The sequence below is a fragment of the Pogona vitticeps genome, chromosome 14 (genome assembly GCF_051106095.1).
Source record: "Pogona vitticeps strain Pit_001003342236 chromosome 14, PviZW2.1, whole genome shotgun sequence".
Taxonomy (NCBI): domain Eukaryota; kingdom Metazoa; phylum Chordata; class Lepidosauria; order Squamata; family Agamidae; genus Pogona; species Pogona vitticeps.
This window is the reverse complement of record NC_135796.1, coordinates 3910138-3927595: the sequence shown is the minus strand read 5'-3', so window position 1 is coordinate 3927595 and position 17458 is coordinate 3910138. Positions and strand designations below refer to the sequence as shown.

General features: G+C 47.1%; 1 protein-coding gene across 2 annotated transcripts in view; it reads right to left on the bottom strand.

The window, feature by feature from the left end:
* Positions 1-1614: 1614 nt before the first annotated feature.
* TBC1D10A (TBC1 domain family member 10A) overlaps positions 1615-17458 on the bottom strand; it is a 45126-nt gene continuing 29282 nt past the window's right edge. For both annotated transcript variants that reach the window (XM_072983669.2, XM_078381608.1), the window contains exons 4-9: positions 14450-14556; positions 12151-12265; positions 10705-10770; positions 8854-9043; positions 8136-8290; positions 1615-3719 (exon numbers count right to left, since the gene is read on the bottom strand). In XM_072983669.2, coding sequence (XP_072839770.2) covers positions 3327-3719; positions 8136-8290; positions 8854-9043; positions 10705-10770; positions 12151-12265; positions 14450-14556 — 1026 coding nt within the window. In that variant the 3' untranslated portion in view covers positions 1615-3326. The remainder of the gene's footprint in view (positions 3720-8135; positions 8291-8853; positions 9044-10704; positions 10771-12150; positions 12266-14449; positions 14557-17458) is intronic.

The window sequence follows — 17458 nt, the reverse complement described above, 5'->3', positions numbered from 1 at the left end:
CACATCTTCCTGACCCTAGCCTGTCTGCATTGGCTCCCTGTCGGTTTCCGTGCCAAATTCAAGGTTTCGGTATTGACATATAAAGCCCTGAAGAGTCTGGGACCTTGTTGCCTGACGGAGCGTCTCTCCCCTGCTCCTCAAAGAGTGGCTATCCTGAGAGAGGTCAAGAAAACCTTAACTAGAAACCAGGCTTTCTTGGTGGTGGCCCCATCTGAAGTGATTGGTTCTCAGACTTGATTAATTAAATCTCAGTTGGCTGCAGCAGGGAGAGATAAAGTAACAAGAAAAAAGCACTGGGGTCTTTGGGGGGGGGGGAATAAAAAAAGTACATAGTGGGCAATACCCTTTTTTGACTACCAAATCTCAGAAAAAGGTAAACTTTCCCATCCTGTAGGGTTCTCCATCATCAGGTTTGTAGTGCAGGGTGAAAAACAGACAAGTCCAAAAAAAATCAGCCTAGCCAGACGTTGAGGTTTCGGGGTCCGATTGTTCAAAAGCAACATTCCAAAATGGAGACTGCAAAATTGTAGAATCAGATTCGGATTTCAGATCATGGATGTAGATTCAACAGTCTTTTTCCATCTGATGCGGACAAAACAATGGTATCACAAACGAGACATATAAGAGCGAGCGGCTGGCCGGCCAGCCAGCCAGAGCTGTGGGCCTGTAAACGAGCAGCATCCACGTAAGGGGAAAAAAATATCTGACAGTTCTGCAAACATTTCTGGAGCAGCACAAACAGAGGGCTCACATTCTCTGAAAAGGGGCCCCTTGCAATTCCTAGATGGGGCAGGGCATGGCGGGGCGGGTGAAATGTGCACGGGCTACAGCGTTAATTCACAAACGTTTATCCAACATTGGACTTTGAGAACTCTCTCTTCCAGACTCAGCAAAAATGTCACTGCTGATACCATAAGGCTGTGGATTAAGGATTAAAACGTGAATGGAATGTGGCAGAGAAAGAGGAAGTGGCTTCAATAGACAAAATAACACTGTTGTTTGAGACGGGATCAAAGCTGAAGGCAGGAGGACTTCAACTGTGCTCTCTCCGGTTCAAAGCTCCAGCGGTGGAAGAACCACCACCTATAAATCAAACCACTTAGGTTTGAAAGGAAGTACTACGTCTGGGATTTGAGTTTAAGGGTGCTGCCGATGACACTTGATGTTCCAAACAGCTCAGGGCCTTTCTCCTTTCGGAGGGACTCTCTCCCTATAGATTTACCTGCCCAAACGTTGAGATCTTCAAGGAAGGCCGTTCCCTCGGTCCCAGGGCGTGGGGGAACACTTTACGGAGAGACTATGGGGAAAGGACTTCCCGTGATGACCCCATGGTGGTGGAAAGCAATCCCCTTTGAGACCTAACTGGTGCTGCTGATCCCCAAGGAGGAACCTGGCTCTTCAAGCTGAACATTCAAGGCCAAGCTGAATCATCTCCAACAAAGGAAACTGGAAAGGGTGGGGGGGAAAGAAACCAGATGTGCAGCAAAATGCATCGGTTCCAGAATGAAGGCCAACAGAGGAGAGCAGGCAGGCGTCTGCAGGTTTCCACCCTCCGAACTGCCCACCCGCCGCCTCTTTCTCTTTCTTCTGCCCACCACAGACAGACAACCAATGCCATGTTCATAATTCTGGTTTATTTTGCTTTTTTATACCAAACAATTTTACTCTTATTGATTTTCTTAAAAAAAAAAATACACACACCCAGCAGTCATAATCTCAGAGAAGGAGAGAAAAAAGTCTCCCCCCCCCCATCTAGACATACATCCTCCATGCCAGAAAAAAATGACTGCTAGTGCTCCCGCTGCCCACTTTCCCCAAACCGAAGTACCTGTTCACACCACAAAAGGGCTGGGGACGGGCAGGAGCAGAAGAGCAGTCTTTTCAAACCTCCTTAATCACCCTTTGATGCACTGAGAACTTGGCTTCATTCACAGATGACTCTGTTGGCTTTCAGTGCCTTCCAACGAGACACAGCCAAACTTGAGTGGGCCAGAGAAAACAGGGGCCGTAGCAACCGTTTGCATTTCGGAATCTGTGATTTTATCGGCGATGCCCCATTGACAATGAAACAGGGAGCAACCAGTGGGCCCCAATGATTCCCTTTTGTCTCTGGCCATTCAGAGTTCAGCTTCATCTCCATCAAAAGGGGAAAAAAAATCAAGAGTTGACTCCAAATTGATGCCAACTCTTAGAAGACAGAGAAGGCATGGAAAAAAACTTAAGTGTCCTGGAGCAGGGCTGCTGTTGAACAGCTGGATGTCTGCCGAAGGGGACCTCTCCGAATGGAATGGTTTGCCGGAACCCAAGTCACACCTATCATGGTGCAAGAATCAGATTGTGGCCAACAGTTGTTTCCTATGTATAAAAAAAATGGTCCTCAAAAATTCCAAATGACGTTTCCGATACAGCATCAAGAACCTGAGAATTTGGTCCAGAAGAACAAGGATATGGAGAACCCATGAGGTTCTCTGCCCTCAATAAGCTCTGGTGAGCTGAAACTTTGGCTTTAGTGGATTCCTCTCCTGCTGTAGGAGGTGGATTGTAATCAGGTATGCGAGTAACAGAGAAAACCAAACTGGCCTGATTGCTCCTATGCACAGGGCAAAAAACACTGAAATAGTGAGACACAACCAGTATGCCACAGACTTGGAAGAATTTCCAAATCCAGCTAAGGATACCCACTGAGCTGGGCAGGGGCAGCTATCGAGAAGACCGAAGCACGAGGAACAACGGCCGGCTGGGCCGACAGGTGGGCCACGGTAAACAAAAAGCAGCGCAGCAGCTCCCCAGATGGGAGGGTGGTTTTGCAAATCCCACAACTGGGCAAGCTTTGTGCGCAAGCCGCATTGAATGCCCCATCCATGAGTGGTGGTGTCAGGAAGTCAAGGAATGGATGCCGCCCCGTCCGTCGGGACTAAGAAGGCCAATGTGCAGGGAGACATGACAGCCTCTCGGCTTGGACCAAGGCGCCTGCAGCGCAGTGGGAGCGGTGCGTGTGTAGCAGAAAGACACTTCTATGCTGCCTGCACCCCTGCTGGTTAAGCAGCGAGTGCAACACTGCCAGCTCACACTCAGAAGGAACTCCCCACGGTCGGGGGTACCTGCGTGCCCTCTTTGAGCCTTGCTTACCTGAGATGCCCAAGGCATGCTGGACCAGGGTGTACACTGCATACAGCTGAAGTCACCCGGTGGCGACAGGAAATACCCTTGACTCCCAACTACCCACCCCCTGTGCCCGTAAGGTGCCAGCATGGTTTCTCTCTACCGGCGGCCAGGAAGAGCTCCAGAAGCAAGGCTTGGCTGGGGAGGAAGAAACCCGCCAAGTTCTACAGGTAAGTGTCTTCGCTCTCCCGAGAACTCAGGCTCTCTTTGGACTGGTGGAGGAGGGAGGCGTTGGGCTCCAGCAAAGTGGGAGGCTCCTCCTCTTCCGGGAGGGGCCCGTTGGCCAAGCGGTCTTTCCTGGGGTCCTCTTTCTTGTGCCCTTTGGGGAGTTTGTTTTTGCGGCCCTTGGGAGACAACGTGGCGCCAGGGGGAAGGATGATGGAAGGCGAGGGCTCCACGGCTTTGTGGGAATGAGGCTCAGAGTCATTGATGGCCTTGGCGCCGTGGAAGCGGGGAGGGGACCTGCACTGCAACTCTCCTCGCTTCTCCTTCCACTTCTTCAGCTGGATCAGGTGCTCCCGCTCAATGTGGCGCTCCGTGACGGGCAGCTCTATGATCTAAAGCGGGAACAAACGTAAACGGCTGTGGACATTTCTGAGAGAACACGCTGAAAGGAGGGCCGAGACGGAGATGGGAATGGCAGGGAGACCGGGTCTTTCCAAGACAATGTCTTGAGAAGTTATCCCCTGCTCTCCCTGTGACACTTCCTGCCTCAAGCTCCCGGTCTCTACCAGGTGCCGTTCTAAAAGAAGAACAGGACAACACGTCTATATCTGCATCCCTGTTGCCTTCTTCCCTTGGCAGAACCTGAATGCGTGCTGAACCCTGAACACAACGGACCTTCCCAGGAATAAGGAGGCTGTCAATATTCCAGAGGTTGCTGGCGTTCCATTCTCATCCTCTCTGGCCTGGGGGGAGGCCTGCAAAGACTCCCCCCCCCCGGACACTGATGGGAGCTGCAGGGCAACAACGTCTACAGTGCTGCAGGTTCTCTGGCTCAGAGGCAAGCCACGCTCCAGATTGTGCGGGCACAATAATGCATGAGGAGAGTTCTCAGTGGTGGGTGGAAGCCCCCCCACTTGTCCTGCTATGGATCTCTCTGTGTGTGATCAGCACAAAAGATTCACAGCTCATTCACTTGAATTCACCCAGAACATCTCTTCAGATTTTTTTTAAAATACAGTGGTGCCTTGCACAACGAGCGCCCCGTAGAGTGATGAATTCGCTCTACGGGGACGTTTTTTCGATCGCTAATGCGATCGCAGAGCGACGGCCCCAATGGGCGAAAATTGCAAAGCGAAGGTCGGTAAGCGGTTTGCTTACCGACCTTCGTTTTGCGACCCACCGATCAGCTGTTCCGCAGCTACAAAATGGCTGCCGGAAGCCCCAAAATGGCCGCGTGCAGCATTTTCGAGGGGAGGGCGCAAAAATGGCTGCCGGCCATAGAGGAACATCGCTGTACGGTGAGTAAATCAGGCGACTGGAACGCATTAAACTAAGTTTAATGCATTCCAATGGCTTTTTTCTTTCCGTACAGCGATGTTTCACACAGCGAGGGTTAATCCGGAACAGATTAACCTCGCTGTGCGAGGCACCACTGTATACCAATCCCAAACATGCTGGGAGTGGAGCAAGCAGGGTTCACATTTACAGAACATTAGGGCTGCCCTCTGCAACATTTATTTGAATTTGGAATAACACCTCTTCTGGCATGGAGAAGGGCAAGCTGAAATGAGATGAGAAACAAGATTGCAGGTCTGTTCAAGCAGACCTCCTGTCCCAGGAGGAAAGCGGCTGCTATTCTCGAACTACCTGTTTGTGAAAAGCTTAGGGGAGCTGGGACTCTTCCTAGGGAGCTTCTGGTCACAGAGAACACTTTGAAAAAGAGATAAAAGAGAACATTTCCGCTAGAGGAAGTGAAGCCAAAAGAGATCTCTGGATATCCGGCTATGAGCAAAGAGTATACAGGCAGAAAGTGTGGCTGAATGAGGCCCAGCCTAATACTTTGGACACGGCCATACGCTTATGTTCACATCCAGTCAAGAACTATGTCTCCCCTTTGGTTCTATGGATACACACTCATGAGTCCCTCAGGCACAACCTGCAAGCCTGTGTTGTCCATGCGAAGAGCCCCACTGCATTTTCTTCAGCTGGAAGCACAACGCTGATGGGTCCCCTCACCAGTGCCTGCAGACAAGGGGGTGTGAATCTCTCTGTGGCAGCTTTCCCCAGTCGGGAGCCCATTCTGATATGCAGGATGGCCACTCCCATCCTCCCCAGCCATCAGGATCAGCAGCAGTTGTGGGAAAATGGGCACCTTGTTGCTTTAAGTATACTGGCTAGCCCAGAAGAGGTCGGCCCTTGGCCTCCCAGGCATCTTGACCTTTGGCTCCCAGGATCCGCGGCTACTGGCCAGGCCGGTTACACCTTTTGGGAACCGGCATCAAAACCGTCCAAAGGGTCAAAGTGTGGGAACCACTGGGCTAGGCGGTATTCCTTCTGACTCCCAGCTGAGACCCAGGACCAAGGACTGTCGTCCCCCAGGTGCCTTGGCAGTTCTTCCACACACCAAAAATGGTCTTCAAAACGCCCTCCTTTGCCATCCTGTGTGTTTACCACATTGCATCTGCTTTTTTTAAAAGCAGGAACACAGCTTGACGCTTGAGAACTGGTGCACCCAGAGGCAAGACCTCTATGATGCAGAAGCAACCAGGATTTTTTTTCCTGCTTCAAAAAAGACACCCACTTGGGATCTAAACACAGGGTACCAAAGGCTGCCTACCTCAAAGAGGCCTGCTCTTCCAGCAGGGGGCAGCCTGGGCCTTTTAGCACAGCAACACAACCACACCAGCTGTGGGCCTTCACATTGCAGCCACCTTCTGCAGCGGGGAACCACCGGTCTCCACCTTGTTTTGCCAATAGGCTTTCAAGAAAGAAGGTGTGCTACCTGGCCACAATTGGGCGGGTGGGGGCTTCTTGTTTCTTTCCACAGCCCCCCCCCCACAAAGATTCCTGAAGGATGAGAAAGCTCCCCTTGTTTGAAACTTTTATACATTGCTCCAATATAAATATTATATTGATTCAACTCAACCCAGATTCCTTTCATCCTGGATCACACGCCCACTTTGTTGTTCTAATTTTATCATCATTGCTGGTCCACCTAACCAGTTCTTTAATGAAGAGCAGTAGCTTCACCAAGGAACCTGGCAAGAGTCCTCCTCAGTCTGGCTTCTGGGAAGTTTTTAAGTGGAGAAGTACTGGGAAGGTCAAGCCGGGCCCCTGAGGCATGCCCCATGCCTTCCTGTTCCAATCTGCACTTGCGGTGTCTACTCTGTGGATTTTACTGACCAAACAAAGGGAGGCACAAAGTTACTGGTGGGCGGGAGCTAAAGACATAGCAGCAGTTCAGAGTGTTGTAATTTACTTTCCCCGAGACCTCCGTGTGCCTGCATTTAGGAATGTTAGATCACAGATTCAGACACAAAATCCAAGCAAAGCCCTAAAATTCCCATTTTACAGGTGAGGGACACAGAGGTTGAGAAATGAGCAACAAAGCTGGCCAAGCCAGAGACATTTAAAAATATATATTATTTTGCTGTTTTACATTAGGAATTAGCAAGCTTTGCTCATTTGTAGCAAATTAAAACAGATCTATTGGTTAGAATCTGATTCAATTGTTGCACCTCTATTATTCCTTGACTTTAAATATGAACAGGCCCTGCTAACATCCCAGAGTGGAAACAATCTGGGTCACATTGATTTTGGCATTCCCTGATGCTCTACATTCCCACCAGACCTATTATGCAAGATTAAAATAGCCAAGCAAGCATTTTTAACGTGCAGTGTGCGGTGTAAGAAACTCTTGCTATACTGACTGCTGAAGAAGACTCCAAAATTGGCCGAAAGATAAATGAGTAAGCCTGCTTTGTCTGCAGAGATGTCTATGGCATATATACAATACTTGCACGCTCTCGAAGAGTTCTGGGCAGCTTCAAAATGTGTTGTTTCTTCTGTTCACAAAAGCAGCTCCCCAAGTTCCATTTATTGGCTGAAATCCTGTTGCTCAGTTATGCAAACAGAATAACCTTTGTAAACAAGTAAACATGAGAAATATCTTAACAGAGATTTCTCAGGCACGATTGTGTCTCTGTAGACCTTATGTTGCAGAGTTGTGCCGCTCAGCATGCAACAGATAAGGTCTGCAGAGATTTCTTAACTTATGGCACTTCACCTCTAAAAGCTACACAATTTCTGTAACTCTGCAACAGGATTTCAGCCACTAAGCGGTATGTTGCGCCTTGTAGCGCTGTGGTTAAACTGCACTACTGCCGCCAAAATTGTGCTCACCACCCGGAGGGTTCAATCCCAGGTAGCTGGCTCCAGGTTGACTCACCCTTCTATCTTTCCAAGGTTGGTAAAATGAGGACCCAGACCGCTGGAGGAGTAGGGGGGCAATATGTAGCTTGCATAATTAAACTGAAATCTGCCCAGAGAATGCTTTAAATGCTATAAGCAACATGCTTTGCTTTTCTTTTTGTCTGTTGCTGTTATGTGATGTCAAGTCAGAACTGACTTATAGCGACTCTAAAAGGTCTTTCAAGGCAAGTGAGATATTTAAGGAGTGTTTTTACCAGTTCTGCTCTCCCAATGGTTGAGCAAACTCCGGATAGGTGATATTACGGCAAATGGAATACCTAAACATTTTGAACACCACGGTTGTCATTCAAAAACAGAACACAGTGCTATGAATGTCAGAAAAGCCCAGCTTGGGTCCCTTTCTTCAGGACCAAGAGACAGACTGAGTTTTGAGAATCCCGAGTTGGTAACCAACCTATGGTCTTCAGGGAAACCGAGGCAGCCATCAGTGCTAAAAGACCCAGTGACAAAAGCATCTCTGCCATGTGTGTCCTGATTTATCTAGACGGGGGGGGGGATATTGAGCTGGTTCGGAAAACTACCCCTTCCCCTATTACCTCTTGTACAAGAAATGTCTCCTGCATGATCTTGGGGTTCAGGGCCCTCAGCTGCTCCATCGTCTCATACTGCCCCTGGCAGGATTTCAGCTTCTCAGACGAACCCAGCGTGTATTTCAGCAGCACCAGGCCCACCCGGAAGATAATCTTGACACCTGGGAAAACAGAAACAAAAAACCCAGAGGGTTTACCACCAATTACTCACCAAGGGAGGCAGCGCAGTGGCCTTCCATCTTTACATCTACAGCTTATTTGTCACATTTATACCCCACTCGGTCCCTATTGGCTCAAGGCAGCTTCCGGGACTCTCTTCCGGTTTTTATCCTCACAACAGCACTATGAAGTAGGTAAGACAACAGGGAGCATGGCTGAGGTCCTATGAGCTTCATGGTTTCATTTCAGTTTCTCTCTCTCCCTCGGTCCAAACGTGGGGATTTGAACCCAGATCTCCCGAGTCCCAGTCCAACATACTATCCACTTAACTATACCCCTGACATGTCGAATGTAAAGCCAACAGAAGGACAGACTTGTTATTAACAATCCTCAGAGGTTGAAGTGGGGTAAAACTATTTTCCTGTGGGTCCCCCCTTTCCACTGCTGAGGAACTGCTCCCCCCTCCCAATGTGGCCAGCATGCATGCCTGTTCCCACTGCCCCCGGTTAGGGCCACCCCGAAAGAAATGTGAAACTGGCCCAGCCGAAAAGGGACCCCCCAATACCTTCGCAGAAAAACATGTCCCAGACACGCAGCACTGAACTCCAGGGCAAGGTCCTGGAAAAGGCACACATGAACCACTCCGTCATGTACAGGATGGGGTCGATCTTCTGTTTGCTCAGATGCTTGTGAGCCGCGGGAGAGACCCTGCGCAGGAGAGAGAAAAGGATCTCCCCGTCCAGCTGGATGGCCTCCTGCAGAGGACAGAAGGGAAGGCTTTAGTGGAAAGGCAAACGCCACCCGGAGACAGTCCGGCCGCCCATCCCTTTTCAGGATATCTGTTCAGGGCCCTGCTTACTTCGGAGAAAGGGTTTACATCCATTGAAGTCCATCCCCTCCAATTACTAAGCCAATTGGCATCATTCAGATTCAACTGTGAGGGACAGCAAAGCACAGCACCCCAGACATTAACTGGACAGGAACCCCCATCCGTCCCAGCCAGCAATGTCTGAGGGGGTGCGCTTTGCCTACCCCTGTTTTGACTTTTTTAAAAAACCCAAACACTCAAGTATCAAAATTTACCTCCAGCCATGTGAAAGTAAAGGCTATCGAGTTTCACTTAATTTCCCACTGATCAAGGATCTGGGGCGCTTATGGCCAGGATGGTGACAGTACTGAGTACAGAACCAGGTTCTGTTTCGGGGTCCCGCCCCCCAAAATGGAAGGCCAAATGTTTTCTGACTGCCTTGTCTCCCCCCCCAACCCCCAAGGGCAGCTTCGGGTGAAATTTCACCCTAGCCCTCACCTGAGAGACTCATCTGAGTGTCAGAAGACCCCCCTTGTCTCTCATTGCACCCCAATATATCGCACAAGACACCATGGCTTCAACATGAAGGGCGATCTTCAGATTTCTGTGCCATTCCGGCTGGCCTCAAAAAGTGACTACAATACTAGGGGCTTTGGGATTTTTCTTATGCTTGACCCAGTGGCCTCCGCTTTTGTATCTCTTGCCGGAATTTATTTATTTTATTTATATTTATTTATTTATTTATTTATTTATTTATTTATTTATTTATTTATTTATTTATTTATTTATTTATTTATTTATTTATTTATTTATTTATTTTTTTATTTTTTTATTTTTTTATTTTATTTCTATCCCGCCTATCTGATCATATTAGACCACTCTAGGCGGCTTACAGTAAAAACAACAATGTAATTTTAAAACTTTACAACAGAAACGTAAATAAAAAAAATAATAATGAACAGAATAAGAAAAAAGATCGTCAAGGGTTTTCTGTTGGGAAGGCCCGCCTATACATCAATGTTTTTAGTTGTTTCTTAAAAATGCCCAGCGAGGGAGCCGCGCGAATCTCAGGGGGCAAGTTGTTCCAAAGGCGAGGAGCCACCGCCGAGAAGGCCCGGTTTCTGGTCTTTTCCTTTCGGGCCTCTCTCGGCGTTAGGCTCCTCAGCCTTATCTCCTGGCTCGCGCGAGTGACACAGATAGATCTAGGTGGGAGAAGGCGTTCCGCCAAGTATCGAGGTCCTAAACCGTTTAGGGCTTTGTAAGTAAGCGTTAACACTTTGAAATCAATGCGGAATCGGATGGGTAGCCAATGCAATGCGGCCAGAGTGGGGGAGATATGTTGGTATCTTCTCAGCCCACTGAGTAGTCTGGCCGCCGCATTCTGCACCACCTGTAGTTTCCGCAGCAATCTCAAAGGTAGCCCCACGTAGAGCGCATTACAGTGGTCTAATCTCGAGACTACAAGCGCATGCACCAGAGTGGTGAGAGACCCCACGTCCTTTTTGACCCCTCGGTCGCACCCCAGAGTGGCAGCAGGACTAGTCTGAGGCCTGTCTGGAACAGAGGGAGAAGGTCCAAGGCGGTCGTCCACAAGTGAGCATCACTCACCAACTTCTCACTGTAGTAGCCAGGAAGGTACTTCTCACAAATCTGCACAAGGCACCAAAAAGCTTGCTGGGGGAGGAAAGATGGAGAACAACACAAAGTGTTAGCCTTTGGCGCAGAGCTGTTCACGGCAACATAGCTAGCTTCGAACTGCGTCTGAAATGACTGTCCTGCACCTTGACTTACGAACGCCCTTCAAACGGAGTTTTTCAAATCTCAAACAACATAGGGTTCTGCCTTCTGTGCAGCCTTTTCAGAGTGCTTTCTGAGCCTCCTTCGGCTTCCACAGAAGAGGGCTGTGTTTCTGTATACACTGGAAAACTGCAACCATCTGAGGTCCCTCCCTCAAATCCACCAGCAGCTATTCCAGCAGGACACAGAAGAGGAAAATGAGATGGGAAGTCAGGTCATCCCACTAGACCTGCTGAAAATGCTATTTTTTAAAATTTATTTTCCCCTTCCCTCCCAACCCTCTTTTCCCTTTAGTGTTGTAACTTTCTCGATTATCAGCCTGCAAGCGTGGATAGTCCTTATTGACTGCATGTAAGCTGCTGCAGGGTCCCATGGCAGCTAAGCAATGGGATAAAGACTCCAATAAACAACAGCAAGGCATAGGATCTTAACCCTAAACTCATATACAGTCCCAGTTGTTTCAACCACCCAGAGCAGAAACACCCTGGAAGCCACCAGATGCTCATTCCTGTTCTTTTAAAGCCAAGATGGCAGAATCTCTGGCTTTCCAAAGGTTCTCAAAGAGGACAGGTTGCTGTCCTCTGAAGATGCCGGCCACAGAGACTGGCGAAACGTCAGGAAGAACAACCTTCAGAATACGACCAAAGAGCCTGAAAAACCCAGAACAACCATTAGATCCCAGCCGTGAAAGCCTTCACGAATATATTGTTCTCAATTTCATCTCCCACAACCTCTTGTTGCTGGTCGCGATGGCTGAGGCTTCTCAAGAGTGGAAGTCAAACACATTTGTGAGCCAAAAGCTCCACAGCTCTATTTTAAATAATTTTTTAAAAACACAGCATGATGTGTATAAAGGAAACACCTCTCCCTCAGATGGTATGGTTCTAGTTAAATTTAGAGCCTCCTGTATCCATTTCAGATCTCCCAGTCACAACCCTTTAGAAGCCAAGGGATGGTTGTGCAATATCTCCTAACCCGATACCTTCCAGATGCCTTGGACTCCATCTCCCATGATCCTTCATTATGGGTCACATTAGGTGGGGCTGATGGGATCAGCGGTCTAAAGCTTTTTGAGAGTGCCATTTCAGAGGAATGCTGCTGGAGTGGGTGAGAAATTCCCACCGCAGTTTAGGTGCCAGCCCTTGATCTCCTGCTATTTCCACAGAGAGGGGCTCAAGCTTCTCTTGGCCATCATGCTCCCCCCCCCCGGACCCACAGGGGACCTTCTAAGCAAGTGCAGGATGAGGCCTCACCTACCTCTGCAGGCATGTGCATCAACAGAACGGCAGCAATGGGTGCCTGAGCCTGGCAGTAACCTTCCTCCGGCCGATACAGCGTGTAGGCCTTCAGCACCCGAAACAAATCCTGTTGCCTGCAGAAACAACAGCCCACATAAGGGACGTGAAGATGGAGAGAAGGTAGAGGAGAAAAATGCCTTCTCACCCATAAGCCCTAGAACTGAACAGAGGTCAAACTAGATAATGTATTTAATCTATTTTTAGAAATTATGTCTTTTTTAAGGGGTGAAAGATATCTGCTCATCATGGCACGTGACTTTCCTCCTCCGGGGATCTTGCATTTCTCGTGCTTTGTTTTGTGGCTGGTGACTGCAAGGTAAACGTGGAATTAATGTTCCATTACTTTTGTTGATGCATGCCTTTCTGAGGAAATGCCACTGTGGGAAGGAAATAAGGGTTAAACATAGACATTCGGTTCATGCACATAAAAATGCTCACATGCTGAAACCCAATTCTCAGCTCCACTGGCTTCGAAGTGACCTTAGGAAACTTCAAGCTAGTATCCAGGAATGTATATATATTCCACAATTCAGTGGGAGGGCAGAAAAGATTTGATCTTTATGTTGAAACACACACACACACCCCACCGTACACCAGCTAACATGCTCCTGAGGACAAGACAAACCTGCTGAATGATAGTTACAGTAAGGAAAGTTACAATGAAATCAAAACAGAAGAGAACAAAGGTGTCAATCTTCTCCGTTCCAAGCCCAGCTTCAGTTTGGAAAACAGAGAAAGGGCCTTTCCCAAAAACTGCATGCAGGCTTGGTTCCGGAAGAGTGGTCACCTCTTCTTTTCAGCCTTCTGTGGAACTATTAAACCCTCCCTGTTTTGGAAGGCATTTTGCTTTTAGAGGCTGGATTTTATTGCCTGCCTATCCTATTTATGCACAATTCCCTTCTGTGCATGTGCATATAAACATCTTTATTCCAATTCATTAGGATTCTTACTCTGACCACTGGTTTAAAAGAATGTCTTACGGCATGTGTTTGTTTATTCCGTACTTCTTCTTAATTGCATTTGTATCTCACCTTTCCTCTTCACTCTGTCCTCACAACAACCCTGTGGGGTAAATTAGCCCAAGAGAGCGTGCAACTTAACAATAGGAACCCATGGATCCCTTGGCTTAGTAGATCTACACCCCACTCCCAAGATTCTACCTGCTACACCACCATGGCACTCTATGAAAGCGATGATAGGAACCGTATGAGTAACTTCTGAGTTGTAACTGCTTTAAAAAGCATGAATAAAAAGAGACGGAAAGAACCCAGCTGCATCTGGGTTCCAGAAGGTGCAAACCATCACAGCCAGTGTTTCCTCCCCCACATCGGGACACCTCCCACCCGCTAGAAGGTTCTTCAATATGCCCAGAGAGGCTGCTCTTTGTACATTAGGCACGCCGAGGGTGGTCAAGGCAACTTGGCAGAGTTTTTCCCTTTCGGCATGGCCGTTTCGCAAATCTGCTTCCTCTCGGCCCTGCCAGGAAGCCACTGTGCCAAGAAGTCTGTGTGGCATTCACACAGAGATTTCCAATAGTTAAGGAACCAGCGACAGACACGTAAAGGAAATGTTTTGAAGCACACCTGCTTTCCAAGCCACCAGGAGAGTGTGGGCATCTATCTCTGTGTGTGCATCCACACACTGTGTGAGATCTGTTGCTCTACAAAGAAGAATCCATAGTGAATCTGGCCCAGGGTTCTATTCCTACCCCAGGTAACTCGATAGTCCCTTCGGCTGGTGTTCCTCCAGTAAGTGGTTTTCTGCATTTTCTGCTGCATAAAATAGTCACTCTGATGACAGCACTTTAGCAAAAGTCTACAGGGTTTCCATTTTGACAGTTCAGGTTGGAGAGCGGTACTGTTTAGACTTAAGAGGGCCATATTGCCATTTGACAAGTGAAACTGTCATTTGGCTAATAAAATTTAGAAAGATAGATAACCCCAAGTTAAATACAGCCTCTGATAGAACTAGAGGTAAAATATAGCCCATGGCACACTTATTTTTGTAGTCATAAAGTCATCCAGTTTGGTAAATGCCTCCTTGTGGCAGCAAGTTCCACAGTTCAAGAATATGCTGGGCAGAGAATTCTATTAACTTATAAATGGCAACAGCAGGCAAATTTCAATGGTAAATTCCTGCTAAGGATGCCCACTGAGTAAATAACAAAAAAAATGTCAAAATCCAACCAGCCCGACTAGACCCTCCACAGGGATACCCCCACACGACAGAAAGGAGAGATCAGTAGCGTCAAAGCCTACCCGTGGCCTCCTCTGGAAACAAACATTTCGTGGAATGGAAACTGCCTGTGGAGATCCCGTTCAATCACATCCAGCCACTTGGGATCCCCTGCCGCCGTGTCCAGCTCCTGCAGATCAGAAAAAGCAACCGCTGAGAGATTCCCGCCGAGAAATGAGAGACATCACAAGGACAAGCCGCACTCCTTATTGTTGAGAGCGACACGTCCAACAGATTCTGGAGCTGAGGATACGAGGACGACTTATCGGAAACAAAACAGCAAAAGTCACACAGGACCTCCAGAGAAAGGAACACATTTTAGAATTCACCCCACACCCAGAAAAGGAATCAATATGAGAGGAGAGAAGTTTAGGTAGAATGCTGAAAAGTGAACAAAGACATTACTTACAAGCAAGAGACCGAATGAGAGGAACGTACCTTATAACAAGGTCATGAGAATCTAGCTCCACAATGTGTCGTTGGGCTAGCCGTCATTCTCGACACACTCAAGCCAAGCTGTCTACCTGTCACCTTCTCCCTAAGCTTTCTAACTGGAGTCACCAAGGTCTGAGTGTCTGCTAAGCATATACTCTACCAACGACCTGTTTTCCTCCTGATCGACTCTTCTAAAGCCACGGAAGGACCCAGCAACACACACACACACACAGAAAACACACATAGCCTCCCAAAGGCAAGCAGAAAACCATGTGAAATTAAGTCAGATACTTTACTTGTAAAAGCAAAAAAATGCAAAATGTGAAGGTGTATGTCAAGGATGAGAGAAAGAATTAAATATCTCAATCAGATCAGATTAATGGTTCGAAGCACGGAATACCTGCCAACAACACCTGGTGACTTTTAGCGTTTCTGTAAAAGGAAGTTTAACCTACTGGAGAAAATTATAGGTCAAGTCCTAAAAAGAACTCATGAACTGAGATTACTTTCACTCTTATGTAGGTCACAACGAAAAGCCACATTTCAAGGATTTAATCACCTTTCTACTAATAGCAGCTTCCATGGAGATTACAATCTGTGTTTGGAATCTAGCCCTCATGAGCAAATTAACAGGGTTCCTGGATGAAGCAGATTATCTAGATCCATTTCAGTCTGGCTTCAGGCCTGTTTACAGCTTTGGTCATCCTGGTGGAAGACCTACGCCGGGAACTGGACAGGGGAAATGTGTCCCTGTGGATTCTGCTGGACCTTTCAGTGGCTTTCCATACCATCAACCATGGTCTCCTTCTGAAGCACCTTTCACAGATGGATTTTGTCTTACAATGACTCCAATCCATCCTGGATGACCTAACTCAGAAGGTGCTGCCTGTATGGTGTCCCTCAGGGCTCAGTCTTTTTCTCCATGTTATTCAACATCTCCAAGAAACTGCTCGAAAGCTTGTCCAGAGTTTTGGGGTTCAATACCATCAGTATGCAGATGACACCCAACTCTATCTCTCCTTTCCATTCAATTGAAAGGAAGTTGTTCTGGGCTTAAGACCAGTGTCTATATGCACTGGATGAGGGCTAACAAACTGAAACTTAATCCAGACAAAACAGAAGTATTCCTGTTCAGGCAAATCAGGGGATAGGGATTCAGCCTGTACTGGATGGACTTACGCTGAACTACGGAATATAAAACAAAGGATCACAGACCAAAAGTACCAAAAATCCATTCCAAACCCACACAAATAAGATGCCTAAGGCTGCAGTTAACTACAGGATCATTGCATTAAATTTCCCATGTGGACAAAGTTCTGTAAAGAATTTTACATTTTTCCCCTTCAAATATGGAGAAATGCACATCTCAGGAATAAAAGAGGCATTAAAGATCACACTGCAAATGGATATTGATTAGTGCAACGTAAGAAAGAATTTCCAAAGAAAAAATTGTTTTTTCATTAATAAGAATAACGACGATACAAAACAATTCTGATGTACGGCAACCCTTTTCAGGTTTTTTTAAAGGTAGAAAATAGAGCGACGCAGTTTGCGAGTCCCTTTTTCTAGGGTTGCTCTGGGACTTTGGAAGTTGTCCCAGGATATGCAGGCGGCCTCTTTTCTTAAGAGGCACCGTGGGGGAATCCAACACCCAACCTCAGGCTCCATGACCAGATATCAGATGACAGTAAAGCCTGTGGTTGTGTGATCATGAAAAGCTATGGATCATTCTAGAACTGATGCAGAATTTTAACTCTGGACAAGGATAGAATAGAGAGAAACAAAATGATTTGCCATGGGTAAAAGTGTGAGCCAAGGGCGTATTTTATCTCCTCATCCATTCAGTGTTTATGCAGAATACATCATTGGCAAAGCTGGAATAGATTCAGATGACAAAGAAGGGAAAATTGGTGGAAGAAACATGAAATATTTAATATAGAAAATGACACACATTACTGGAAGAAAACAGCAATGACTTGAACTGAGTATTAAGGAAGGTTAAAGAAACTAGTGCAGAAGGAGAATTACAGCTGAATGATGAAAAAGATGGAAATAATTATAAAAGAATTACACAGCTTTAATACTGATGAAGAAACTGAAATTGTGATAAAATTTTCTACTTATTTTCTTTCTACTGATTGTCTTTATCTATTAGTTCCAGTACCAATTTGAACAGGCACTGTAGCCAAGAAGTCAGAAAAAGGATGGAGCTTAGAAAAAAACAAATATGAAGAAAGTAGAAAAGATCCCCAAATATTGCTGACTGTATCACTGAGACCAAGACCAAGGCCAACATCATCTGTACAACTGTATTCCCAATTACAGCGTACAGATAGGAAAGCTGGACAATGAAAAAAGATGATGGGGGGGGGAGAAAGCCATTCATTTGTGCTGTGATGCTGGAGGACAGTTTTACAGAGCCTATGGACCACCAGAAAAACAAATGTATGGGTTTGATATGAACCTAAGCTGAATTCTCAACAGAAGCTACAATAAGTAAACAAAGGCAATAGTGTTTTGGGCCCATCAAGAGGCAACAATAGGATCTGGAAAAGACAAGAAGGCTGGGAAGAGCAGAAGGCAGCATGAGAGGGACT